This window comes from Lethenteron reissneri, chromosome 34 (assembly GCF_015708825.2).
Source record: "Lethenteron reissneri isolate LAM-NWPU_2019-01 chromosome 34, ASM1570882v1, whole genome shotgun sequence".
Taxonomy (NCBI): Eukaryota; Metazoa; Chordata; class Hyperoartia; order Petromyzontiformes; family Petromyzontidae; genus Lethenteron; species Lethenteron reissneri.
Window position 1 is genome coordinate 2555750 of NC_083812.1, and position 27592 is coordinate 2583341.

Sequence of the window (27592 nt, forward strand, 5' to 3'; positions counted from 1 at the left end):
CTTAGTTTGGTGATGAATTGAGACTTCTCATTTCTCGGGAACATGTTGAGTGTTTTTTTTTCCTCCCACGCCAACTCGCTGCTTTCGAGTCGAGTGCTGCATTACGGATCGTTTTGTGCTGGGCATGCCTTTAGTTTGTCTGAGCCAGACACACGCACGTCCAGTGAATGATAACATTCCTACCCCACGAGAATATTAAAGTCCTGACCCAGACTGGGTAACACAATCCATACAAAACAGAATGTCAAGCAAGGTTTGTATTACATTTTCGCAAATTTAATATATGAAAAAACACGTTTTTTTATCATACTTATATCCAGAAATACGTTTATCCAGTAAATAGTCTGTATTTTTTTTATTTGAACATTATGTGTTGAAAGCCATTGTTTCTCGAAGCAGACAAGCTATAGCCAGACTGACGCAGTTGGAAGTTGGCTGAGTGGGGCTATCAACACGTGCCAACCTGGCCATGTCACCGTAGCAAGAAGTCAAATGAGGGTGGAATTCCTCTCATCAACGACCACATTAGCTGCAATTCCTAATATCCGCGGGAGCTGTAGGGTCTGCGGAAACTCTTATTGTAAGCTCCCTATTACGTTTATTATCCGCAGTTTCCCCAACGGACAAGTTGAGTAAATACGCAGATACTGCAGAGTGCAATAGAATCTGCGTTGTCCAATCCCCCACACCACCACCACCACGGATAAGTACTACCTACGGTATCGTTCACGTTCACTGTGAAACAGAGAGCGCGTATATTATATACGGTGATACAGCTGCAGTAATAACCAGGGTGGCCGGTTAGAACCGAACCTTCAACCTCTCTGGCACAAGCGGTGAACATGCTACCGCTGTGACGCATCACAGCCCCGTAAAAAAACATTTGTGCATTTTACTGCAAATGAAAAAAAAAGTTTCTAATAATTTTCATTTTTAGTTTGAAAATAATAACTTTTTTTGTTGCTGCCATTTTTGTACAAAAGCAACTTAATTTAGTTGTTTTAACATTATATATTTTTTCCACGTATGTTGTTTTTAGCGTGCCTTAATGATATATACATATTTTTTTAAAATCTAATTTAAGAACTAGTTTTGGCAACATTACCATGCAGTCATGTGCTCGTTCCTGTGGGATCCAAGCCCATCAGTCGGTGGCTGTTGCCACTTTCCAAGTCAAATTCACATCACGACTGGGCTTTTCCTTTTGGTTTTTATTGACTCAAATAATTTTTGTACAAGAAAAAAAATACATAAAGATCCAACCAACTCTTTCTCTCTCGCCAGCACTTGTGTCCACAATGCGATGTAAACAAGACTTGAATCTTCTACGCAGCTGCCAAAATTATTTGGAATGTCTGCCGCTTTTTGTCGAATTGTAACACTTTTGTAGCCTGCAGGTTGTCGGAAGTTTTAAGCTGCACGTGACGGTAAATCTCAGGACGTGTGTTGCTGGATACGATCTCGTTTCACCGTTACAACTCCGTGCACCCTTTGCAGTGTGACGTTTAAGAATTTTATATTTGCTTGTTCATATTAAATGTTCGAATTTTAGTTGTTTGTGTCTATGATGCATAGCGTTTGTTTATATCGCAATCGCATTCCGAATCATTATATTTTTGTTCCAGTAATCGTTACACAAACATCACTGCAATATTCCTTGACAACACATTCCAAACTTAAAAATATATTCCTACTCGTGGCTGTAAATGATAGCATATTAAATAACTATGCATTTGCAAATAGAACACCTTATTTACAATGAAAATTTATTTTCATTGATATTTCCGTTTTGCTTTCAGCGAACATCGTATGCTCATAGCTATAATTTTACTCCTAAGAATTGAACTCATGCTTTTCTGGGTTTATTGCCAAATAATACACTCTGCCTTTGAAATTGTAAATGCCTCAATCAGCAGAAGAAAACTCATGGTGTCAGTTGGATGTTCAATATTGTACAAACACTCTGTAATGAGTGGCTGAAACACAAGATAAATATGGGTCATACCGCACTGCATTCGTCTCGTTGTCAAATAGTTCACTGGCAACGTGAAACGTGTGCATTTGAAAGTAATTCCCGCCACGGTTTCCATTACAAATGTAGAGGTCTGCTCGAGTCGGGCTGCAACGATGCACTGATGCATCGATTCTTCATCCAATGATAAACGCATCGCATCACGTTTGAAAGAAACTTTTTTGTTTGTCGATTTGTATCCGTTGAATAACATGGGATCCCATGACCCTGGGCGCTCCTCATATATTCAGCACAATGTAAAAAAAAAAAAAACAAGTATTACATTCTTGAATTGCAATGCGACCCTGAATCACAACACACACATTTTTTCTTTAATGTGGGAAGCTTGCGGCGGGAGGGTGAGGATAGGGGGGGAGGTGGGGGCTGAATCGTTCATTTTAGGGACAGAAATCCCTGCGCAAGTCGAAAATTGTTAACACGTAAGAGAAATAAAACGCTGCCCCAACTTTGATCGCCGGCCACGGCAAACATCAGCGGCGAGTGACTTCTCAAGCGAACCGGTCACTCTCTTCGTAGGCCCGCGCTGACCAGAATGGTGAAGTATGGTCAAAACTCCCCCACGACTGAGAGGTGTGGGGAGGCCTTCGTCGATTATTGGGTTACAAAAAGGTCTGTACATTTTCACGACCAATATTTGCTCTTTAAACATCACCACCGACTTTGCCCCAAAGAAGAGACCTTGGCAGATCACTGTCCGATCCGTGCCGATGCACGAGCTATATATATGTGCACGTACTTGTCAGAACTTTGGGGTGATTATGTAATCCTGCCTGCGCTGTGGAACAATAGCAGAGTCCTCCGACTGGATGGAGCAAGGTGTTGTAAGTGTTATGTGAGAAAGCGTGTTCTGCCCTTGTGAGTTCTGACAGCATGAAGTGTTGCGGGACTTGAGAATTGAGCTGGCCTGGATGGACAAAAAACTACAACTCCAGTTTTGGAAGGATGAGTAATCTGTTGCTGATTATGTTTCCACTTAATCATGCACTCGGCGCTTCTCAAGAGAAATTGAAAATAGCCACTTGCAACACGCCCCGACATGACGTGTGGAGATGGACCCAATGAGATCACCTCGTGTGATGGATTGCAGGATCGTGGGACTGAACGAAAGAGCAAAAGTGCGGACGGTAAGAACTTGCCTGCTGCTGCTGCTACTGAAAAATACTGGCAATGCATTTGTATATCACGTAAAACGCATCACACGGAGCTCCGGGAAGAATCATGAGGCCCCCTCATTCACCCTCTGGCATAACTCCAAATTCGCCCTTGCAGCTTTAGAAGACCCGAGACTGAAACTGAGGAAGAGGGGAGGTCAACCAGATCTGCGGCTCCCTCGTGAATGTCACTCCAGAGACCCTGAGTTTACTTGACTGAACTTGAAATGAGACCGATTCCTCCCCCTTTCTTCCCCAAAGAAAATGGATCTGATGCACGTACCACGTAATGCTACGGTCCTATACGTCTTAGTTGGTTGTCTGTCCGAGCCGCCTACCCCGCTATTCACCACTCACATATCGCGGAAGTTGTACACCCCCCCCCCCCCCGTGGTTGGATGAATAAAAAGAAATGCATCGCACGTTTTTGGTTTCTCATAAAACAAGTGGCAGTGGTGTACAAGGAGAAACATGAAGGAAACTCGCCACATTCATCGTTAACACTGCCTCAAAAACAAATGTTTGGGCAGTAGACCTGCAGGGCAGAGAATCACTGTAGAGTATATATCTATATATATAATAGGGCAGTGTTAATAACAAATGCGAGTTGTTACAGGCATTATTTTTTCCGTTAACGTATTCTCCAGATTACGAGGAACTCCGGAATGTAAGTCGCACCCCAAACTTGTGCCCGGTGTCAATAAAGTTACATATATATATCTGGTCTCTTTCACACACACTCACTCACACGTAGCGGATTATACGACGCATCCCCAACTTTTTGCTTTAAAATACAGGGCAAAAAGTGCGTCTAATAATACAAACAATATGGCACGTCTATCGGTTGCGTCTGGCATTCGAGTTTAGCAGAGTAAACAGAACATCATCTCGCTGCGATCTGTGAAAACTACGGTTGCTGTCGTTTAGTCTGGTGGGCCTTGGAGGACACCACGTGGTCACCGCGTGGGGTCACCGTGCGGTCACCACGTGGTCACCGCGTGGGGTCACCGCAGGGTCACCACGTGGTCACCGCGTGCTGTTGGTGTGTGTGGCTGTGCGGCTAAAGGGATTGCAAGGGGCAGCGGGGTGCTGGCCACTCACTCCCCTCACCACTTTCCACTTCTAACATCCTCATGAGATGACAGAAGAGATTTCGACATGGGATGGAGACGTTGCAGAGCGACAGAACATGTAGAGAATGTTGAGCGATGCAGACGAAAGATAGAAATATGTAGTGGCATGAGAGAACTCGAGATGCAGATGAGATGGAGAAGCAGTGAAATGAAAGAGATGCAGACAAAGAGACAAGGGTGATCTTAAACGAGAGAAGAGGCGAGCTAGGGATGAGCACATTGTCGCAGCTACTCCTAATCCAAGTGCGGTATTCCGGGTTAGGCCGCGTGTTGAGCATTCCCCCTCTCAAGCTTTCACCACGCACTATTGTAGGCATCTCCAGGAGCTTGAGAGAATAAACGCTCAATACGTGGCCTGACACACAATACCCCACTTGGAAGACAGGGACGAGCCAGATATCTTTGCTGTCGTAAGTCAATTCGCTTGCTGGTTTTTTCGGATTTTAATTTGAGCTGCTCGCCCCTATTTCTGCCACGAATCCGGGGGGTGGGGGGTGGGGGAGGTGGGTCACTCTTGGAGCTGCTTGGGGCGCTGATCATTTCCTTGCTTTGCTTCATGCCGAGCGCCGTCACTCGCTGGGGGAGGACACGGGGGCCATGTGTTGGGTGAGTGTGGGTGGGTTTGGTGGGTGAGTGTGGGTGGGTGTGGTGGGTGGGTTGGTGGGTTTGGTGGGTCGGTTGGTGGGTGAGTGAGTGAGTGGGCGCCTCAAAACCACTCGGGTTCGCTGTCCTCGGGCTGGTGCATGCGGCGGCACATGGCCGAGTTGTCCTGGTGGAGCGGAAACTCGGAGCCTGGGATGAGGATGGATCGTCCCTTGCGAACGCTGTATTGGATCTTCAGCCCCGACACCTTCTCCGACTGTGTGAGCACCTCCCTGTTGGGCCCCAAGACATCATCATTGACATTCGTGTTAGAGGACGGCCCACAATACCGGTATTAGCGCTACACCTCTGATGGCTCTTCAAATGACATTGGGTTCACACAATTGGGGGACAGCACTTTTCCCACCCACCCTGCCACGACATGTTTGTCGCATGCCGGTCAAAAAGATCATTAAAAAATCTTAAGAGCTTAAATTGTGCCAAGTTAGATGAAGAAACAAATTTAATGTGATGTCTATTTTCAACATTTTTACTTACACGGTGATTGGTGACGACCGGCTGAGGCCATCAACTCACCGCGCTTGAGACCGCGGTCTCATCGAAGGTAACCGCCGCATGGATTCACAATTGGGGATCTCAACGGTGCCAGCTGACGGCGCCGACCTCCAATACCAACCGACCAACCGGCCACCGTCTGTCCACGAAGTCTTTAAAAATGATTGTTGTGTACGTTGACGGCCCTGCCGCACCTGAAGGGGAAGGTGTCTTTCTCCATCTGCATGCACACCAGGAACGGGTAGGAGTTGAACTTGACGGTGGTGGTGAAGTCCATGCCAGCCGCCGCCTCGGCGCTCAGCTCACTGTTCACCTGCAGGTGGCCCAGCGCCACGGAGACCACCCCGGACAGCATCAAGGCACCCCTAGTGGGTGCGTGCACAAAGGACAAACACAGGATCGTTTATTATTATACTGGTAGGAATGAAGTGAACCAGCCTACAATAGATTATATCGTCCGTCCGTCCGATGTCCGATTAGGTGTAGCAACATCGCCCCCTACTGCAAACACTTGTCAGGACCCTACAAAAACCTTTAGACTCAGTGAGGCTTTCCTGGCTAAACAAGTGTAACATTCCCTTATAATTCCCTGAGATAGTTTTTTAATTCCCTGAGATAGTTTTTAATTAAACCATTTAAATTAAAAATTAACTCATTCCCTGAGATAGTTTTTAATTAAAACATTTACATTAAAAATTAACTCACAGCGGCCTAAAGCCTACAGCTAGGCATAAAGCCTAGAACTAGGCCTCAAACTCTCCCTTCGTATCGTATTTGTTCGTTCCTACCAGCCCACCCCGCAGGGACCTGTTCATACAAGCTGAAAGGCATCACCATAACACATTACTCGAGGAATAGTGAGTTAATGCATACACGTTACCGATCGACCGTGACTTGTGGAATTTATATTCCAGCGTGGGCTACCAGGTTTATCGATTATTCTACCAGAAATCAGTTTGATTGCTCGACTAAACGGATGACTCAAAAAAGTTTTAAAAACGCCTCAGTCGCGGTGAGGAATCAAACTTAGGTCATCAGGTGAATGGTGCGGTGTGTGAACCACTGCGCCCCACTCCTCCCAAGCCTTCCCTTCTACCCCCGACCCTGCCCACTCTCCACACAACATTATAGGAATGTTGAATTTCAACCACACGTGTAGAGGCATAGTGATTTGCGCACTACACTACAAGCTTGGCAACCTGAGTTCGATTCCCGGGCATGGCTAACAAGAGTGTCCACTGATATCCGATGCAGTCCGAGTCATCCATATTTCACCAAACCGCGCTGAACCAGGGTGGCGAAGTATGGTCGAACAACCCCCATGACTGACGTGGCACGGTGACTCCTCCATCCAGCAGCATTGAATCAACAAAGCGCCGAACATTACAACGACGAACTCTAACTATCATTTCTCCTCCTCGAAGTGACGTACTTGTTGCGCACAATGGTTTTGGACTCGCGGTGCCACAGGCTGACGTCCATGCTGCCCGAGATGTCGATGGCCAGGCTTCCTTGAAACTCAACGTCGGCACGCAGCCCTGACGGCAGGCTCAAGTCCTGCAGGACAGACGATCGCGAGAGAAATTAATGAGACTTTAAATAGAAAAAATTCGTTGCCGCGGTGGCGAGATGTCGACTACCTCGCCTGATATATATACAGGAGGTCGCCGATTCAATCCCGACCCTGACACCTGTATATTTGGGATTTGCATGTTCTCCTCGTGCTCATGTTTAGAAACTATATGCGTTGAGAGTATTTGCCTGCTATAAATTTCAACGCAATAAGCCACTTCGTTGAGCTATCATTCGTGGCCAGGTCACTTCCGAAAAAGAAGCCACATAGTTCAGTGGGCCTTACCTGGTAAAATAGAAACAGTTTATAGTTTTAGTTTAATTGGCCTTTTATGCAAACCGGTGTTTAGGTGTATCCATATGTTTTTCATGAATTGAGCCCCCCACCTTGAGCTCCTAGGGGCTCCCGAATCTTTCCCTTCGCTTGCTCACGTCTCACACCGTTCACCTGCGAGTGATCGATCAGCAGGATGATGCCCTTGACGGCGGAGGTCGGCTCCCCCGTGGCGTCCCACATCTTGGCCATGAGGTCGCCGTAGCCGTGGAAGAAGGTGATTGGACGCAGCTGCACGTCGAAGAGGATGGGCGCCATCCCCGCCATCGAGTCCAGATCCTCCTCTCCCTCGTCCGGCGTGGCCGCAATTAGCCCCTCCAGTCCCTGAGCCTCCAGCGACACCTGGTCAATAAACAAACACATTCACAAACACACGCACAGACGTACAGCCGCTTTAGTTGTAAATCTGCTCGCTGCCGGGTGAGGGCCTTCCCCAATGTCGCGAGGCTGGTATGGGCTGGTCAGTGTGGGTTGGCTAAAGGCTGGGAGCTTAGAAGTACAGTACAATCGTGGATTTTGATGCACCGCCTTCTGCTGCCTGCCACGGAGCCCTGCAGCAGCATGTAACCTGCAGAGCTATAACGACCCAGCCATCCACTCAGCTACCCACTGAGCCAAATACACTCAACCAACTATGTATGTAAGTATGTATGTTGCACTTCTTTCGCACCGTACGTAGGGGGTGCGGGGAAAGAACAACAAACTACCCACTCAGCCAACCACTAAATCACCTGCCCCACCATCTACCCAACCTGCCACTCAGCCAACTTGCCCACTCAGCCACCAATTCAGCTACCCACTCAGCCACCTTACCTACCCACCCAACAATCACTCACTCACCTGCACAGCTTGCAGCTGGGCCTCGTGTGAGAAGAGGAACATGTTCATGTTGCTCTTGCGGAGCATGCCGGAGTTGGAGTAGAGGATGTTGAGGCTGTACGTGCTGGTCATATCCTTGGTTTCTGTACCGAATGACGGGACAGTCAATGTTTTTTTAGGGACATCTCAGCTATACATTGCCCAAGAGCATTTTGCGAGGCGATTCCACGTTTCCATTTCACGATGCCGCCCCTCACGTTTCACTCAAAAGGTTCGTCAGTCTGAAAACGGGCGCTTGGTTTTACGCGGTGTGGGGAGGGGTTTAAAAGAGCTAAGATCGATCCGGTGATTTTTTTGTACTTGATTGCATCAATTCAGTTCAAATTCCTGCAGTTAACTAGATGAAATCCCATTGTGCTTTTTTATGGGCACTTCGTTAATTGTTTCACTTTACAAGGTGCAGCGTGAACACCACCACATCGCTGCTCGACGACTTTATATTATCACAGGACCTTTAACCAGAGGTCACTTGTAAAGTGACCGGTAAAATCTACGGGCTACACAGAATTACCGGGACCGCATAATAATTATCTGTACAGGGTGTGGAGAAGGGGGGAGGGGGGGGGCTGAAGGGCGTTTGCTGTGCGTGCGCTCTCCCACTGACTGGACATGAAGCCGGAGTAGGCGGAGGAGGAGCCCGTCTTGGAGAAGCGGTCGTAGTTGTGCACGATGGGGTCTCGCAGCACCTGTCTGATCACCTGGCTGCTCGCCACACGGACACGCACGCGCTCATGCGGGCAGCCCCGTCGAGACGCACTCCCCGAGCGCGCGACACATCACCTCGCTCGTCCTCCGAAGGTTTTTTTTACGAATCGGAGTCGCAGTTTGTCTCAGGAAGCAATTCATTCGTCTCATTTGCATAATCTCGTTTAGACTGGAAGATATTTTCACAATTCTGGAAACTGTCTGATGATGCTGATTGTGACTACCAGAAAAATGTCTGGAACCAGTTACTAAATGTCTGTGCTGAAGCAGTCATGAATTGGCACGTTTGTTGACGTGACAAATTTTAATAATTGGCCGTGTCGGGTGGCAAAAGACATTTTTCTCAAACGATCCGACACAAAATTCCGAATAATGATATTGGTCTACGTGTTAAAATATATGTGGACTGTATCTTGTTTATCCCGTGCTGTTATTTGCCGATGCTCCATCTTTTCCAGTTTTCTTTTTCGGTAAAGTCACGGAGGTAAAAAATGTATGAAAAAGCAACTAAATTAAATCACGATGCTCCATCCAGCCGGTCGCAGCAACTTTCCGCACATCGGAAAAGTAATCCAGATGTAGCAGAACAATGCAGCATTATCCACGCCCACGCTTATCTTTACATGTTAAATTAGCGAAATATACGCTTTGGTCACGTAGATAGAAAAATAACTAATAGATCACGACGTTTCAATCGCAACACAAGCAATCGTCTTCAGGTTAAGAAAATACAGCAGGCGGACTGCTGAGGCAGGAAAAAAGTAGCGTGAGAGCAACTGTAGCCAAAGGTTATATACATTTGAGGTGGGTACAACCCAATGGTAAGTGGGCGGGGCTAGAGATAGCAAAATATGTGAATGTGGTGAAATAGGATTTCCCCTGCAACTGAACGAATTGGTTGATGGCACATGAGAAGGGCGGAGTGAAGAGTGGTAGAGGCAGGGTGTCATTTCAGCAGGGTCTGTCCGGCTCGGTGATCAGGTCAGTATTTGTCGGCTCGCGGCACACCACGTCCATCATACCTCTCGTTATGGCCGCCGATACGAGCAGTCACGTTCCTAACTCCAGCCTACCAGTAACCAGTGAGAAAGCAAGCACTGGGAATAGGGGTGGGAGAGAGGGAGGGAGCGAAGCGGGGGGTCGGGGGTGGGGTTAAGTGTGGCAGGGGGGACGGTGGAGAGGGTTGGGAGATATCACGGCACCTGGTAGGGTGGTGGAAGTGCAGGAGGTCGTTGACGCGCACCACCACGAACTTAGACATCTCGTTGGGCAGCTCGCCGACCGACAGCAGGATGTTGCGCACCTCCTCGAGGGACGGCTGCTTGGTGAGGATGAGCTCCATCGCGGCGACGCGCACCGTCTTCTCGTACACGCGCCGGTTCTGGTGGTAGATCCTGTTGAGCGCCGCCCGCACCTGCAGCGGCAGCAGCAGCAGAAGCGGCGGCGGCGGCCGCAGCGTTCCGCGCAAGTCAGCCGCTTGCGGAGGAGCGCGGCCGGCTCAAAGGTCGCGGACCCTGAGCCAGCGCTGCCGGGATTGCCTGGTAGTTGCGTCTGGGATTCAGGTGCCTCTCATCAAAGCGGTTTCTCAAGTGCAATTGTGAAATAGTCTCGGCCAGGACGGTGAAGGCACCATGAAAAAAAAAACACGTAATAAAAATAGGTTCATCGTTTAGCACAATTACCACTCTGAGAATTAAAGAAATATTTGTTTGACACCCCTATGACGAACATGACTCATGTGTGTGCATATCTTTACGTGCATGTGTAAATGTGAGCTTGTACCTGGGAAACGGTAGTGCAACAGTTAGCACGCTGCGCTACGAACCCGACGACCCAAATGTGATTCCCGTTCACGGCCAGCACCAGTAACGATTATCTGAACCGGTCCTGGGCCAAGTTTGATTCAGCTTCAAATTGAGTACCCGGTGCGATGTGCAAACATCGCCACTGGGGAGACAAATTCGGTCAGGCGTGGTGCTGGCCACTCACCCCCATCGTGTGGCCTTCATAGATGCTCGCTAACAGCACTTGCCCCAACAGCCTCTTGAGGCTACACGGTGGAAGGGGGAGGATCTTTGTCTCTGTGTGTGCAAGTGCCAACGCTGGCCGCACCTCCGGCGTGATGAGCTCATCAGGGAACCGCTGGAGGCCGGAGATGGCGATGACGCTGCTGGCGCCCGAGCCGACCTCGGCGTGCCGCGCGAACAAGCCGACCGTGTCGGGCAGCAGCGTGTTCTTGAGCGCCAGCAGGAACGCCTGAGCCTCCGCGTCCGAGGCGGCGCGTTCCAGCCCCGCAAACAGCAGCTCCCGCGCCTCCACCACCGGCTGCACGCGGACGGTGCGGGCGGGGAGGGGGGGGGGAGACAAAGACGATGTGGGGTGTTGCTGCTGCCGCCGCCGCCGCTGTTGCCGAGCGCACGGCGGCGCGTTTGCAATGCGCAGATGTGGACGGGGTGGAGGGCTCTTACCGCAGAGTCGCACTGCCCGGCCTGACACAGCTTCCCGACGAGGGCCCCTATCACGATCACCAGCGTGTCGCTCGTCTGCGACTGAGCGATCGGCAACTTCAGCTTTTCCTGACGCGGAGACAAACAAACACGTAAGAAATATAACGCCTTGGAAAATTATACGGTTGTCTTAGCGTATGTACCCCTGGAGCGATGGTTAGCACACTTGAACTTGTCAAGCAGAGGTCGCCGATTCGATCTCCTGGGGGGGGGGTCCATGACATCAAGGAATGGCATGGACCCCCCCCCCGCCCCCCATTCCAATTTATCCTCCCCATGTCATAGAGCGGGGCCTGGGCCCCTCTGGCCTATGGGCCCTGATGCAGTTGCATCACGTGCACACTATGCCACTGACTGAACCCCAGGGACATTCTTTTAAAACTATTAAACTAAAACGAAACTATTTCAAATAGAAAACTTTTGTTTTAACTGTTTTTATTTTACCAGGTAAGGCCCACTGAGCTATACAGCTGATGTTCAGAAGCGACTTGACCACAAATTATAGCTCAACGAAGTGGCTACCACGTGAAAATTTATAGCAGCCAAATACTCGAAACATGTGATTTTGATTCTGAATGCAGAGGGAAAACCCGGAGGACCCTACGCGACCACGGAGAGATAGATATGCAAACTCCACATACACAGGCGTCAGTCGGGATAAAACCCATGGAATCCTGCATACCAGGCGAGGTAGTTAACATCTCACCACCGTGGCGCCCCCACTCTGGCTTTTCGAACCTTTTGCATTCACACCGCATGCAGTGGCATTGCGTGGACGGCGTGGACTCCCACGCAAGGCAATACGATGGGGCATCCCCTCTCCAGCGTCCTCTCTTTGTAATTACTGGGAGCATGGGAACCCCCCCCCCCCACCCACTCTGCGGCTCGTGGGACCCCCTCGCGCAGCCGCACCGCCTACACGCTCGGTCAGCCACGCCACCAAACTGGCCGCGTCGGTGGTGGGGGGGGGGGGGTGAACCCCCGGGGGCTCACCAGCAGGCCGGAGAGCAGCTGCTGCGAGGGCTTGGTGGCGAAGGCGCAGGCGTAGAGGAAGCGCTCGTGAGCCTCCGCCATGCTCCCCTGGGACAGGTCGAGGAAGCGGAGCAGCGCCCGCAGCGACGCGTCGGTCTGCGTGGCGCTCATCGCGTCGATCAGCTGCAGCCTGGGGCGGGCAATGTGCACGCGAGCGAGGCGTGCGCGCGGCAAAGGCTTTAATGGTGACAGCTATGGCAGTGGTGGATCGATAAAATGATGATTGGATGACAAATCGATGGTTCTTATTCCTGGCTGAGAATGAGGATGATTGAAATTAATTGTTGGATCGTGTTAAAATGATCACATGATAATGATTCTATGATAATTTGATCATATAATGTTCGACGATAATGGTGGTGGTGCTGATGGGTGGTTAATAATCATGATTATTTAATCAATTACTACCGTATTTAATAATATTAATGTTGATAATTCGATTGATAACAATGAAATATATTTGATAGCATTATCGGATGATGATGATAATAATGAATTAATGGACGATGATGATCATCGATGGGATGATTGATGATAGTTATGATCACACACAAGACCAGATGCTTATTTAAGGCTGATTTGACTAGGGGAGTCCCATGACCGGTCCAAATAATCGCCACTGGTGTTGGCCGTGAGCGGTTTAAATATCACCCGCCACTGATGTTATAGCATTTAATAGACTGTAGGGTAAGTGCTGTTAGCAAGCACCTATGAAGGTTTGGACGTTGCACGAGGGGGTGGGTGGCCAGCATTATGCCCGACCACTTTTGTCTCCCCAGCAGCATTGTTTGCACACCGCACGAGGTACTCAGTTGAGGCTGAGACGACCTAGGAGAGGCCCATGACCGGTCCAGATAATCGCCACTGGTGTTGGCCGTGAGCGGTAATCGAACTCGGGTCACCCGGTTCGTCGTGCAGCGCTCTATCCGCTACGCCATCGCTCTACACCACTACCCGCCATTCGCCACTAAGTGACAGTGACATCAGCACGGCGCCTGTGCCAGGCCAGGCGAACTCTGAGGCCATTTGAAGTGTCGAAGGCTCGCTGGCAAGAGGTCACGGGACAGACCCAGCAGGTGCCACGGGTCGACTGACTGAGATGACTGGCCAGATGCACCAGCTGTGAACCCCACTACATCGCTCTACGCACACACACAAGACAAAGATCCCCCGTATAGCCTTAACAGGCTGTAGGGGCAAGTGCTGTTAGCGAGCACCTATGAAGGCTGGAACGGTACACGAGGGGGTGGGTGGCCAGCACCACGCCCGACCGCCTTTGTCTCCCCAGTGGCGATGTTTACACACCGCACCAGGTACTCATTTAAGGCTGAGTCGACCTAGGGGAGGCCCGGGACCGGTTCAGATAATCGCCACTGGTGTTGGCCGTGAGCGGGAATCGAACCCTGGTCGCCAGGTTCATAGCGCAGCGCGCTAACCGCTACACGACCGCTCCCCACACAAGACAAACACACACACGTGCAGCACGGTGCGCCGTGCCCGCCGCCTCCGCGCTCTCACAGCGTGTCCTTGGGCTCGTCCTCGAGCAGCCGCAGCAGCTCGCCGTACTCGGCGCCACGGAAGGCGCGCACCAGCTTGAGGAAGCTGCGCGTGGTGACCGTCTGCGACAGCGTCTCCGGATGCAGGTGCCTCCGCACGGCGCTCAGCTGCTTCTTCGCCTGCAGAGAAGCCCCACCGCCCAGCGGCTATCAATAGGGAGTCTCTAGGCAAGCGACTGTCTTTGGGGAAGCGACCGGCAGACCGCTTAATTGATGGGCGCTATTTAGACAATAACATGGCTCGGCTTGTCGCTGATGGGGTTTCTAAACAGTTGCTGACAGGCCTGTCACAATTGGTGTTTCTGGAAAAAAGACTGACAGATTGGTATCTCAAGTGGTCTTTCGGCAATATATATTGATGGAACAGTCTGCGATTCGGGCTCTCGACAACTGACTTGACATACTGATTGCCGATGGTGTTTCTAAACAAAAGATTGTTCGACTGGTCACTGATGGGGTCTTTAGGTCACTCACTCTCAAACGTCCCTAACGTGAGTCATCACTCACATCACCGATCATTGCCCCACAGACACTTTCATAGGAGGTTAAACAATAATCCATCTGGCAACCCCAGATGCCATCGAATGGCTTTACAAACTCAACACACAGTTTTAAGCTTGTGTTGTACTTTTCAAAATGGCATGCGAATATCTGTCAGACCAGTTACTGATTGGGTATTTAGGCAACAGGTTTATAAATAAGTCTCTGATAGGGTATTTAAGCAATGCATTGACAGACTAGAATTTATTGCAGTTACTAGATAATACTGACTAATTGGTGTCTGATGGGAGCTGTGCATACTATGCTGCAGATATGTAAACTTTAGGCAAGATACATATTTAGCCAATCGACTGAGAGAGCAGTGTCTCATGGGTATTTGATGGGGTTTGTCACCAATGGATTGACAAATCTGTCTTTGACAGGGCTTAAACGCACTAAATTGACAACTCATTCTCTGATCGTGTCTTTCGACAAACGTCTGACAGTATTTCATGCGGACTGCTCCTATACAGAAGACCAACAAAGTGATTAATGACGGGGTGTCTGGCAAACAGATCGCAAACTCGTCTCTGATTGGGTCTCGAGGCGAGAGGCAAACACGCCAGCCTCAGGAGCCTTGAGAATGCCGAGCCGCGTCCAAACCAACTGACCACGTACCTATTTTAAAACCCCCTCCCCCCCAAAAGCGAAGGCCACTGGGCAATAGCTGCGGTGTGTGCAGAGCGGTGTTGCCAACTCACCAAAATTTGCCCCAAGATCTAGCGACTTTTAAGCGTTTCTCAAGGGGCAAATGTTTTTTTTATTTCTCAACGACACGCGGAGCGACTATGCGTGACGAGGACTTCACACCGATTTAGGAGCAATTCCAAGTCCTGTGTCAGTTTACTTGCGGATAATGCAGCCATCCCTCGGTTAACAGTGGCATCGGTTAACAGTTTTACGGTAAACGTTTCGCCTCCCATAGGACCCCCTGGTTTCGACTGACGTTAACATTTTGATTCACGGTCGGTTACATTAATCACGCGTGCACCAATTACAGCCAACCCGAGCACTTGTAAGTGGGGGCTGAGGCATGCCCTCGGCGTTCAGACCTCGACTGGCTTTGTTTACATTGTGTTTTCTGTTTTGGTCGTGGAAACAGCTTTCTTGCAGACTCAGTTATTTTGACTTACTTTTAAACTGAAAAGTGAATTCGATGAACAGTTACTTTGGTTCACAGTAGTTTCCGTGAAAAGAATTAAAAACATTAACCGTCAGACCACTATACTTCATACACGTTCCAGTAACGTCTTTTGACAACCCTAAAAGTTCCACCTAAGTGGCGCGTAGCGACTTCAGGACGTTAGCTTGCCCACTTTTTTCCGCTTCGAGCATTTGGCGACACCCGGTCCAGCGGGCATCGGAAGCTGACAGTCAAGCGCTTACCGAGGGGCAGCTGGCGCACTCGTGGCGCAGCTTCTCGGATGGCAGTGGGCGGCTCGCGTGCTTCCCGCCGGCGCTCGCCACCGCCTCCTTGGCCGTCTTGGCCTTCAGCTGCTTGGCGCCGCCCTCGGCCGAGAGCATCTCCAGCCGCTGCCTGCACGGTGGCGCAGCGGGGCGGACGGAAGGGAAGCGTCACAAGTTACGGGCGCCGCCACGCGTTGGGGAAGGGGGAGAGAGGGAATGGCTGAACCAGAGGTCGCAACCGGGTACCCGATACCCGTACCCTACTCGATACCCGGCTACCCGTACCCGGCCGGGTACGGGTACGCGTAGGCCGTGAGTCACTGGTGAGTAACCGTTTGTCACAATTCAAGTTCCTAGAATCAACCTACCCGCGCCTGCAACATGGCTTCATCCCAGAGGTCGCAATCAGGTACCCGATACCCGTACCCTACCCGTACCCGGCCGGGTACGGTTAGGGTACGGGTATGGCCGGGTACGGGTACCCGTTTGCGACCCTGGTGCGGCCGGGTACGGTTAAGGAATCAAAACCCGTTTGCGACCTCTGGGCTGAACGCACGAGCAGGGTTGGTGGTGAGAGAGCGGACACGAGTGAGCACGGTCCCAATCAAAGTTCATATCTCAGAAGCGAAGTTTTTGGCTGAGCCCGGTTGATACTTGGATGGCAAACTACCAGGGAGTGTCAGGTGCTATATATATGCATTGTGTTTTTATTGACTTGCTTACCATTCATATATATAGTCTAGTTTTCGTGAATGCTGTGGTTGTCACATCTGATAATGATTGCTTGTGTTGCAATCGAAACGTCGTGATGTAATTTATTTATTTTGTATCTTTTATTTTTTATTTTTTTTACCTACGTGACTTTACCAAAAGATTCTAGATTTGAAGCTTTCGTGACTGCAAGTATTCATATTCTTAGGTTTTTTCGGTAAAGTCACCAAAAGAACCAAGAGTATATACCATGTATACACTTTGCACTCCGATCAGTTTTTGCACTGTTTGTTGCTGTAACTTTCTGACCCGCCCCTACTGGGCATCTGTGAAAAATAACTTCAAAGTTCACGGGATTCAATCTTGATTTGAAGCTTTCGTGACTGCAGGATTCCATACTCTTTGGTTCTTTCGGTAAAGTCACGTAGGTATAAAATAAAATAAATCACGACGTTTCAGACGCAACACAAGCGTCCATCATCCCACCTCATGGGATTCTTTAAGTCTAAATTAAGATTCAGATTTCTGAGATCGACAAGAGCTGCAGGGTGGTGAGGTGATGGCACTACGGCTGAATGTAACTCAGCGGAGTCTTGTCTGCGTACTGTGGGCTTTTTCCAGGTTTTCCAGTTTTCTCCCCATAAGTTACTCGCTATTTGAATTGGCCAACCATCCAAATGGAGAACCGCCCCAGACAAAAGTCTTAAGACTTGGGGAGGCTTTCCTGAGTTCATTAAGGACATTCTTGGTTTTAAGTAGCAATAATGTCCTTTATTTGTGTGGTAACGATAACAATGGAACTGGTATTTTAACATTGAAATTGTGTGGCCCTAACGATAATTGCAAGAAACATGGCAATGGGCAGAGACGATATCTGGTTTATGACAGCATTTACCCCAAAGTCTCCGCACCCTCCAGTGCAGTCGTAAATGGAAGGACTGTACGGGCCTCATTCTGCCCTTTTGACTCATTATCCCCGCGGTTGGATCTGGAGATGATAACCACGAGAGCGTTGTGTGACACTCTCTCTCCCTCGCCTGGTATGCTGGAGGTCGTGGGTTCAATCCCGACCCTGACGCCTTTTGTATATTTGGAGTTTGCGTGTTTTCTCTCCCATTGGTCGTGTGGATTTTTCTCCGGGTCCTCTGTTTTTTTAACCCTCCACATTTAGAAACGTGCGTTTAGATCACGCGGCTGCCGTACATTCCCACGTGATAAGCCACTTAGTTGAGCTATCCATCGCGGCCAGGTGGCTTCTGACAAAACATCTGCATAGCTCAGTGGTCCTTACCTGGTAGGATAAAAATTTGTTCAGTTTAGTTTTAGACCGAGGCCGAGTTTCCCCTTTGTACCTGCTCACCACCGTCTTCCCAACCTCAGTGCGCATGTTGAGGGTGATGCCGTGCGTCTCTTCCAGCGAAACAGACTTCAGAAAACCGCCCTCAAAAGTGTACGACGCCACACTCTTTGGGCTCCACTTCAACCCGAGCACCTAGGAGGGGGGCGGAGTATTCATCATCATCATCAGTCACGGTCTCTCCGCTGCTGGTTAAAGACATCCCGAACCAAGTTGTCGCTATCTCTCACAGGCATGCGACGCAACTATCCATCCATCCAACACCTGCACACGAGCTGATTGCATCACTCCATCTTCACACTGGATATGTTCTCTCCTTTGGCCGCAAGTCCATTGTTAGTTGTGACCACTGGCCACTGTCCCTTCGAGGGGCGCGTCCTGCACAACCGCGATTACTTCAGTCGATTGTCAAAATAACGTCCCTAACTTCTATAGGAGGTCAGAATCAGAATATGTGTTTACACAGATGTCCAGTAGGTGGACAGGAGGTGGAAGTATTTAGGTACCAGCCCATTGTCAACCATTATGAACTATAAACTATTATATCCTGTGCAGGTGAGTTCTGGACTAATGTGCCGATTTTGAGATCAACTATTTGATTTCGAAATAAGAAGCTTGCAACGAAAGATAATCTCATTGGTATAGTCTACTGGTCCGTCAAACGTCTAACACGTTAATCCATAGCTTATATATATGAGGCACATTATCTAATTCACATTGCCTGCACACGGTCTTCGAACACTGCAATTTGGATTGATTTAAATTTGGCATAAAGGTCACGACTTTGTCATAATGTGATTCCGAGTTCTCTTCCACGTGTTTAATTTCCCTGAATTGTGGCCAAATGGGTGATTCATATGGCCAAATATGTAGAAAAAAACTGTGGATTATAATCAAAGAACACGATTAGAATAATATATAATTTTTACGACTCTCATCTCTTGAACTCGGATCAAGGTTCAGTGGGGGGTAAGCATGCCTTATCAGCAAGCGATTGCCCTCAATCTCAGGCAGCCCTCTGATTCTGCTACAGCAGCACCCAAGTCCTGCACTGCTCCACGCAGGTGCTGCCACGTGGCATGTCGCGCGTGGGCTGTGGGAATTACGGCAAGTGGAACGGGCATCACAATGCGCTTGCTTAACCCTGGAAATCCTCAGCGAGTCTCGTGGCTCTTACTCAGGAGGGTACTGTTACGTTTTCGAAGTAGGGTGTGTAGGTATGTACGTATGTATATATGTGGGGAGCGGTAGTGTAGCGGTTAGCGCGCTGCGCTATAAACCCGGCAACCGAGGTTCGATTCCTGCTCACGGCTAACACCAGTGACGATTATCTAAACCGGTCCCGGGCCTCCCCTAGATCGACTCGGCCTAAAATGAGTATCTGGTGCGGTGTGTAAACATCGCCACTGGCCAACCGTGCGAATCGGAGGTGCGGGGGAAGGACAACAAACTAAACACAAAAAGCAGTTCGAAAGGTACTCAAATTAGTACCCTGCACTCATAGTTCAAATGAGTAACTTGTGGGTAACATTTCAAATATCGCAAATGTGGACCATGATGCTGGAGCGCACACAACGGCCTACTCTTGAGAACGACGCCGTGGGATCTTCAATGCAGATGGCGCGCCATGTTTTATGGATGATGATGATGATGATAATGATGAAACACACGGCAGTATTAACCAGGGTGGCTGCTGGACTTTAACCGCGAAGCTCCACGACCGCCCTACCACTGGGCGCGTTTTAAGCGTGCGAATGCAGCAACACTGGCACCTCCCGCGCGGTGTTCAACGATGCATCCATTCACTCAAATTACTACGATTCTGGCGATTCACGATACACACGTTGAATTGCGTGTGTGAAAATAAATGCTATGCACATTGCGTGACAACTCTGTGTTTGGGACTCATTGTGCTTGAACAAAATAGTGCAAACAAGACAGACGATAGAAGCAATAATACAAAGAAGACAGTGAAAAAACTCACCACAAATTCGTGAGAAAAAAATACGAAAGTGCAGCCCAGAATCGTGAAAATGGAATGAACGCGGGGGTGAATTGTGATACTGTACATCTATTGCACCAGCTGAAGCTCTACATTGACCTGAAGGGGCCTTTGGGTGTAACAGTGCATTGACTGATGTCAATTATTAAGCTCCATTTACATTCATAGAAACGTGTGCGTAAGAATGAATGTTTTTTGATTCATATATTCATTGGCACGCTCGCCACTTGAGGTGTTACCATTCAACGCACTGGTAAAAAAACACCCAAAATGTATTTTGAATCGTGACGGTGAAGTGCAGAAATTCATTGAATGTCTGGGGAGGGTCTGATTTGTTCCATATGAAATCATAAGCCTCGCAAAAAACTTCGAACAAAGTAGAGAGAGATGGTACGTCTCTGCAATGTGCGTGCACAATTTGCTCGCTGCACTCAGACAAGAAAAAAATGCCTTCAAAACATTTCATTGTTGACGCTAATGCAATCAAATCAAATCCCTTCACTGCAACGGCACCTTGTTAGTTGCGGAAGGCGCGGTCTGATGGTTGCTGCAACTCTTCAGGTCCTTGACCTTGGTCACCTGACCCGAATTGACCTCGTAGGTGACCTTGCACTTTCCGGACACATCGATCTGAGAGGACGACGCGAGAGAAAACAGAACGAGCACGAAAACATGAGAGACATCGCGCTCAATTCCCACAGTGAGCGGTGCATCGTACCATTGCACGTGTGTGATGCATGTTCGCGTAGCGGCTAGCGCACTGCAAACCAGACGACCCGAGTTTTATTTTCGCTCATGGCCAACACCAGTGACGATTATCTGAACTGGGCCTCCCATAGATCGACTCAGCCTCAAATGAGAACCTGTTGTGGTGTGTAAACATCGCCACTGGGGAGACAAAGGTGGCCAGGCGTGGTGTTGGCTATCCACCTCTTCGTGTGTCGTGCCGGCCTTCATAGGTGCTCGCTGACAGCACTTGCCCCAAAAGTCTGTGAAGGCTATAGGGTGGATCTTTGTATTTGTATGTATGTTGGACTTCTTTTGCACCATACATAGCCAACCATGCTAATCAGAGATGATGCAAAACCGGTCCTGGCTTCTGCATCACCATCCATCCCCCTACCAGCCCGCTCTGATCTAAATGGTGCAGTATGTCTTCTTGGTTCTTTCGGTAAAGTCACGTAGAAGGGAAGTAATAAAATAATAAAAATAAAACATAATAAAGTGAGAATTATATATTATTTCATTATATTATTTTATTATGTTTTATTTTTATTATTTTATTACTTCCCTTCTACGTGACTTTACCGAAAGAACCAAGAAGATGAATCCCTGCAGTCACGAAAGCTTTAAATCGAAATTTGGTGCAGTATGGTCAAATAAGCCTCATGACCTGCATAGACTGGGAAGGCCTTCATCCAACAGTACATAGCCAACCGTGCTAATTGGAAGGACAACTAAACGAAACACAAAAAGCAGTTCTAAAGAAATACATTTTCAATGTAGACTTAAAAGTGCATAGCTCCAGTGGCTTCCCAATATCGGAAGCAAGAGCGTTCCAGACGGTCGCAAAAGCGCATTGGAAAGTGCGCGATGTGGCGTCCATCTTTGTTCGATGGCTCGCCAAAATCCACTGCTGTGAGGATAACTGGGGATCGTGTGATGGTTTATGCTCCTTGAGGAGATCAGCAAAGGTATTCTGGTTAATTTGTGGCAAGCACTTTGTGTTTAATGAGCGGGACCTTATGATGTATTCGTTCGGCAACCAGGAAGTGGTACTACATTGAGGCTGTGGACATGGGGGCCTGCCCCCCTCCCATGAATCGTTAGTGCCCCCTTAGTGCCCCCCGTCCCCCGCCAGAATTGGTACCGCTTCGTGGTACCCTCCCCCCCCCCCACTCCCCCACCCCTGCAGTGACCGTCAAGGGCACCGCGGGTCTCACCTCGGTGGCCTCTCCGCTCGACAGCTGGAACTGCAGCAGGCTCACAAGGCCCCGCTTCAAGTTCTCCACCACCACGGGCTCCCCCGGCTCCACGTACAGCCCCTCCACCTGCGCGTCGCAGCAGTCGCGCGCCGCAACGGCCACAGAATTAGAACGTGTCCACCACCGTAGGCTGGGGGACCGGGGGAGGGAGGGGGGCTATTGCTCCCAAACTTGGCAGAAAAGCACGACCCGCTGTGGTCAGAATGGAGTGCGTAGGCACGCAGAGACCGAGGATTTGGAATTGTGAGTTTGTGAGTGAGTGGGTGAGTGAGTGAATGCAAGGTTGAGCGAATGCTTTCGTGAGCTGGCAGGTGCGTGTACCTGCATATTGCACCACAGGGAAGTAGGGGGCTATTGCCCGCCCTCCCACTTGGCAGACTGGGAAGACGAACAATAATACATTTAGCCCCTACCTATGAAAATTTGTATCCATCTGAACAGGGGTGAGGACAAATTGACTTCATTTTAATGGTAAAACGTACGTCTTCTGCATTTTTTATTTTTGTTAAAATTGAATCTGCATTACCTTAAACATATAACGTGCTATACATTCCTTAAGCGGATAGATTCTCTAGGTTAGGGGTTGATTTAGAGAAAGTACGTTGTGATCTGAGATGTATGGAGCTAAGCTACTACCCTTTGGCTACAGCTCCTCTCCACAAAAAAGTGCAGATGTTTGTTTTCCCTGTTGGGCATTGCCGAGACGCACGGTGTCACCTCAGACTCTCCATCCTTCTCATGCGCCTCCACCCCTCCAGCTCCATCACCCACGGGTTACGCGTGCCGGTGAGCGGCGTTGGCTCACCTTGTTCTGGGTGATGAGAACGAGCGTGGGAGCTTGCAGGGCCTTCATCCCAGCCGCTGCCAGAATTCCGTCTCCGCCCGCCGCCCTCGCAGCGTCCTGCTTGGCCGCTCGCTCCGACACGTTCCCGAAGTGGACGTCGCTCAGCTGAGAGCAAGGCACACGCTCGCATCATTTGATGATTCTTTGAACAGGAATTAGGCTCATCAATCAACACGAAGCGCATAACAAGGAGTTCAAGTTGAGCAACATTATTCACTGTGTTGTGCTGTTAAAATATGTGCGGAACATGATAACTTGGTTTGAGCGAAAGTTGCAAAATAACAAGCGTAAATATCACTACAAAACCCAACTAACGAGTCAATTTAATTGCAGTTTTTCTGGCTTATATACGTCGACTACAACAACTTAACATTCCACTCCAATGGAAGATAAAATGAACTCAAAATGTAATTTTAAAAAGTACTAAATATATATGTGAAGGCACTTTCACCTCACAAACATAATTAGTCTAAACCAAATTTAACTCTGATCAAATAACTAAGAGCATACAATTGAAGGGATGTCCAAGGGATGTCCAAAAGTAATGCCTCTTGTTTTTTTATCTCAACTTTTTATTGATCTGACACAAAATGTTAATCATTAATTGGAATGGCATGCACATTTGGCTAATTTTAAACATAGCCTACCGTCTTTTCTATGTCCTTGCACCAATGAGGAATCAGGGCCAGTGTTTAATTAGCTTCAAATAAACATTTGCGAAGGGAATACTGCACCACAGCATCGTGATAAATACATTGTCCAAATAGGTCATCTCGCGAGAGGAGCCGAACAAATTAAATATGAGGGCACCAGATCTGGGCTGCATGGTGGATGGGGGGCAGCGTAATCCATCCGAACTGTGCATCGGCCTCTTTTGTTCTCAACATAGTGTCCATTCCAGCATTGTTGTGATGGTGGAGGGACTGGCCATATAAATGTCCTGAATGCGTTTGCCGAATATGTTCCAGTAAATTTCTTGAGCCAAATGCATGAGTGCAAACAGGCATGTAACGATGCATCAATTCCTTGGTTCGAAACAATTCCAACGCTTCCAATGCATGCACTGAATCAAGAGTGTGGAATTCTATTATGTCCAATTTATGAAACATTTTTGCCATTTTAAATACGTACTAACGTTACATTTAGGCTAGCGGAAAGAAGAAAACTAAACTGTGCAAACTTAAACGAAAAGAACAATACAAACGAGACGAAAAAGAGCGACAGAAAGAACAAATTCTTGAATTGAATCACAATCTCTAAATCATCACGATTCATCGAATTGCTGGCTGGTTGTCGGAGTAACGGGGTGGCGTGGCAACTTATTGTCACGTGCCTTCGCATAACATTCATATGCAATGCAAAACGTCAATGAGGCGCTTCAACGTGAGCCGGCTTTCTTCGCCGCGCTGACTCCGCGCGGCACGGAGCGAGCGGACCCACTCACCGTGACGCTCAAAAGTTGCTGCTCCTTGCTGGACCACAGCACAGCGAGGTGCACGCGCCCGTCCAGGCTCACCCCGGCCACGTGCCGGCCTCCCGGGCCTGTCGCCTCGGGCCCTGTCGCCACGCTGGCGCTGTAGGCGTACGCGTAGCGACGTCCCCCGCGCCAGCGGCCCGAGATCGGGCCATCTGGGTCAGGGGGGGTGGAGGCGTGACACGGGGTTGAGGATTAACACTGCGGAAGGGGCTTTAAGGGGCTGTGGCCCAGGGGTTGGGTTTTCGAGTGTGGCCCACTCAAAATTATTTATTCTATTATCTGGATTGTGACGCACGTTTTACTCCTACACTGTGTAACTTAAAACAACCCAGTGCAGAATGCTTCTGAAAATAATGTTGGGACTCAATTGCACTTGCCTAGATATTTTAATAACATTTTAAACAAAATTATCATATTCAAATTCTCTAACACAATTGCCTCAGTGGCTCATTGCTGGCTTATTGTCTAGCCTCATCGACCTGCTGAACCATAATTCATCTTGTCACTCCCGTATAAGCATTTTAAATACATTTTGCTTCAGGTTTTAATTCAATCACATCACATTTCAATTTGAATGAAAATAACGTCCCTGAAAATGGATTTCGGAAACAAATATTTACATATGTATTATTGTTTGAAGGAATTATTGTAGATTGTATTTTGAACATGTGATTGACATTTGTTACAAGTATTTTCTACGTAACCCCTTTGTGTTATGAAGCTACATTTGATGAATGAAAAACACATTTCACACTCACTTCTGATTCTATAAAAAAAAAACTTATCCATCACGATATTTTCTTCCAGTTGCCACTGTTTGAGATAAAGGTGAACAATAAATGAAATAACACCCATTGACCACAGTTCAGTGATCATCTGGTACAAATAAGTGAAGCCCCAATGCAACGAACTAACCAAGGAATAAGCAATAAGGGTAACTGTTAGACATTTAGACATACAATCCATCACTTATTGAGAAAACACCTAAAAGAAAGCAAGTCCTGCTCATTAAATAAAAAAAACTGTTAAAAAAATGTTGCTTTATCAGATAAGACAGTTAAACCCTGATTAGTGGGAGTACTATTTGGTTGAGGTCAGAAGTCAAGGTACGTTGTGTAACGACTCCACCTCTGGCTCCTGGACCATGCGTGGCTGCTGGGGTAAAGGTAAATCACAGTTTATCGCGAGTGCCGCCGTGTCTACTCCGTACTTCGGCAACCTTTCGCCCCCCCCACCCACCCCCCATATCCACCTGTTGGGTGTCGTAAACTAAAAACAGCATCAGCCGTACGTGTGAATGCGCCCTGATTGAGTCAGGGATGTCAACCAGGTGATCCAACGTGGAATGTAAAAGGGTGCTCAATTAAAATAACCACCATTTCAAGTCAACGATGGCCTGAGAGAAGGGCCCCGACCATGTGAGGATTTGAGGCTCAGCCGTCAACCCCCCCCCCCCCTGTTCCATTTGGAACGATGCCATCTCGATGTCGGGGACAGTGCTGACTGGTTACCCATCGATTTGTGCACACGTGGCAGAGTGGATTGTCGAATGTCCATTCCCGTTGCACCGCAAGGGAACGCGGATGAGCATGCATGTCTCTGTGTATCACTGCGTGCTGAACTTCTTTCACACCGTACGTGGCCAACCGTGTTATAATCGGAGGTGCGGGAAACATCTCTGAACAGCTGTTTATTTTTTGTACTAAAGACTCCGACGGCTCGGCTGACACTGTAGGAATGTAGTGGAAAGGTGTTACTGTCGGTGCTTCGTGTCACAGAAGAATCTGCATTTCCAAGAACGCAGAGCAGTACAGCATGACGTGTACTTTATGGCATAACCACACTTTGCAATTAGTTTATTTTTAGTGTTTTGACGTTTCATACGTCAATTCGTTTTTGACGATTTCTATACTGTTCGTACTTTTCGATTTGAATCTAGCACGAGTAATTTTCAGGCTGTGCCTTGTATGAATACAGATCGACGTTTTTTGTGAGTGCATTTTCCTTTTTGTTGTTTTTAGCGCAGGTTTCTTTTGAAAATCACTTTGGGTCTTAAAAGAGATCCCACCAGTTTTCAAGGACGACAACGATAACGACATTTATAACTCGTAAGATTTTGCAGACAAGTCAACGACTCTAGAGGCACGGACGAATGACTACTTACGAATTATGGCTGAACGATTAATCGATTTCCATTCGAAATCGCAATTTTAAACAATGCGATTAGCAATTCGCAAAGGCTGCGATTTTTAGCGATTTGAAAAGTCCTATTACTTTCTTATTGCAATTGTTTTAGTTTGTATTTTTATAACTGTATTTATTTTACTTAACAATCGTTCTGTTTTATTGTTCTATTTCAATTACATTTTTTTTATAAATACATGTTGGAAGCAATTCATATCTTTTAAGTTCTCATCCTTGAATTCGAATATATAGAGCAGTTCATATATTGATGGTAGCATGTGATTATGCTCCATCACATGTTTTAAATCTATTACACAGTGAATATTGAACTGAAGCGTGACTTCAAAAAATGTCATCGCAAATCAAATCGCAATCGCAAAATCTGTCAGAAAAATCGCAATTAGATATTTCCCCCAAATCGTTCAGCCCTATTACGAATGCCTTCACACATGAAACATATATTTGAAAGGCGAAAAAAAATCCGCGATCGAAACACAAAGATGCAATGGCAAAGTGTTAGAGCATTAAAAAAGAACAAGCATCATCAGCAGCGATAGAGGTTTCCACGATTCGGCGCTCGAAAATGCCACGCCGCAGGTTGACAGCGGGGCCAGAGGTGCGATTACAATCCAAATGGCATCTTACCTGTTTTCGCAGTCGAGCAGAGGACGGCACAGATGAGGATGGTGAGAGACAGGACCCTCTTCATGATTGATTCAAATCGAATTACGTTGTGTGTGTTGACTGTTTAGGGCTACCGAATGCTGTTTGAACCGGAGGCTTGCGCTGTTCTTTTGTTTGTTAAAGAGAAAGGACAGGACTGGTGTAGCCACGGAGCTTTAAAGGAGTGAGAGGAAGGGCGGCAGAGTGACGTTCACTCCAATCTCAGGGCCCCAAAGTGTAAAGTCCAACAGGAGCGGGATGGCCATGGTTAATGATTCGTGTGCCGACACAGATTCTCACAAACAGCGAGCCCCGAGTTCAGATTGCAAAAAGAAAACCACACACACACACCACTCATTTCTA

General features: G+C 48.2%; 1 protein-coding gene across 1 annotated transcript; it reads right to left on the reverse strand.

Annotated features, from left to right (window-relative positions):
* Positions 1 to 1195: 1195 nt before the first annotated feature.
* On the reverse strand, positions 1196 to 27451 carry LOC133350542 (microsomal triglyceride transfer protein large subunit-like). The gene is made up of 18 exons (XM_061564964.1): positions 27212 to 27451; positions 24350 to 24534; positions 22867 to 23010; positions 22020 to 22127; positions 20590 to 20706; positions 18070 to 18209; positions 15986 to 16136; positions 14022 to 14179; positions 12465 to 12633; positions 11433 to 11540; positions 11077 to 11289; positions 10167 to 10378; positions 8864 to 8961; positions 8221 to 8342; positions 7495 to 7722; positions 6907 to 7031; positions 5669 to 5839; positions 1196 to 5191 (listed from the first exon to the last, which is right to left on the reverse strand). The coding sequence occupies exons 1-18, from the start codon at positions 27273 to 27275 to the stop codon at positions 5023 to 5025; spliced, it is 2682 nt and encodes an 893-aa protein (XP_061420948.1). The 5' UTR covers positions 27276 to 27451; the 3' UTR covers positions 1196 to 5022.
* Positions 27452 to 27592: the final 141 nt, after the last annotated feature.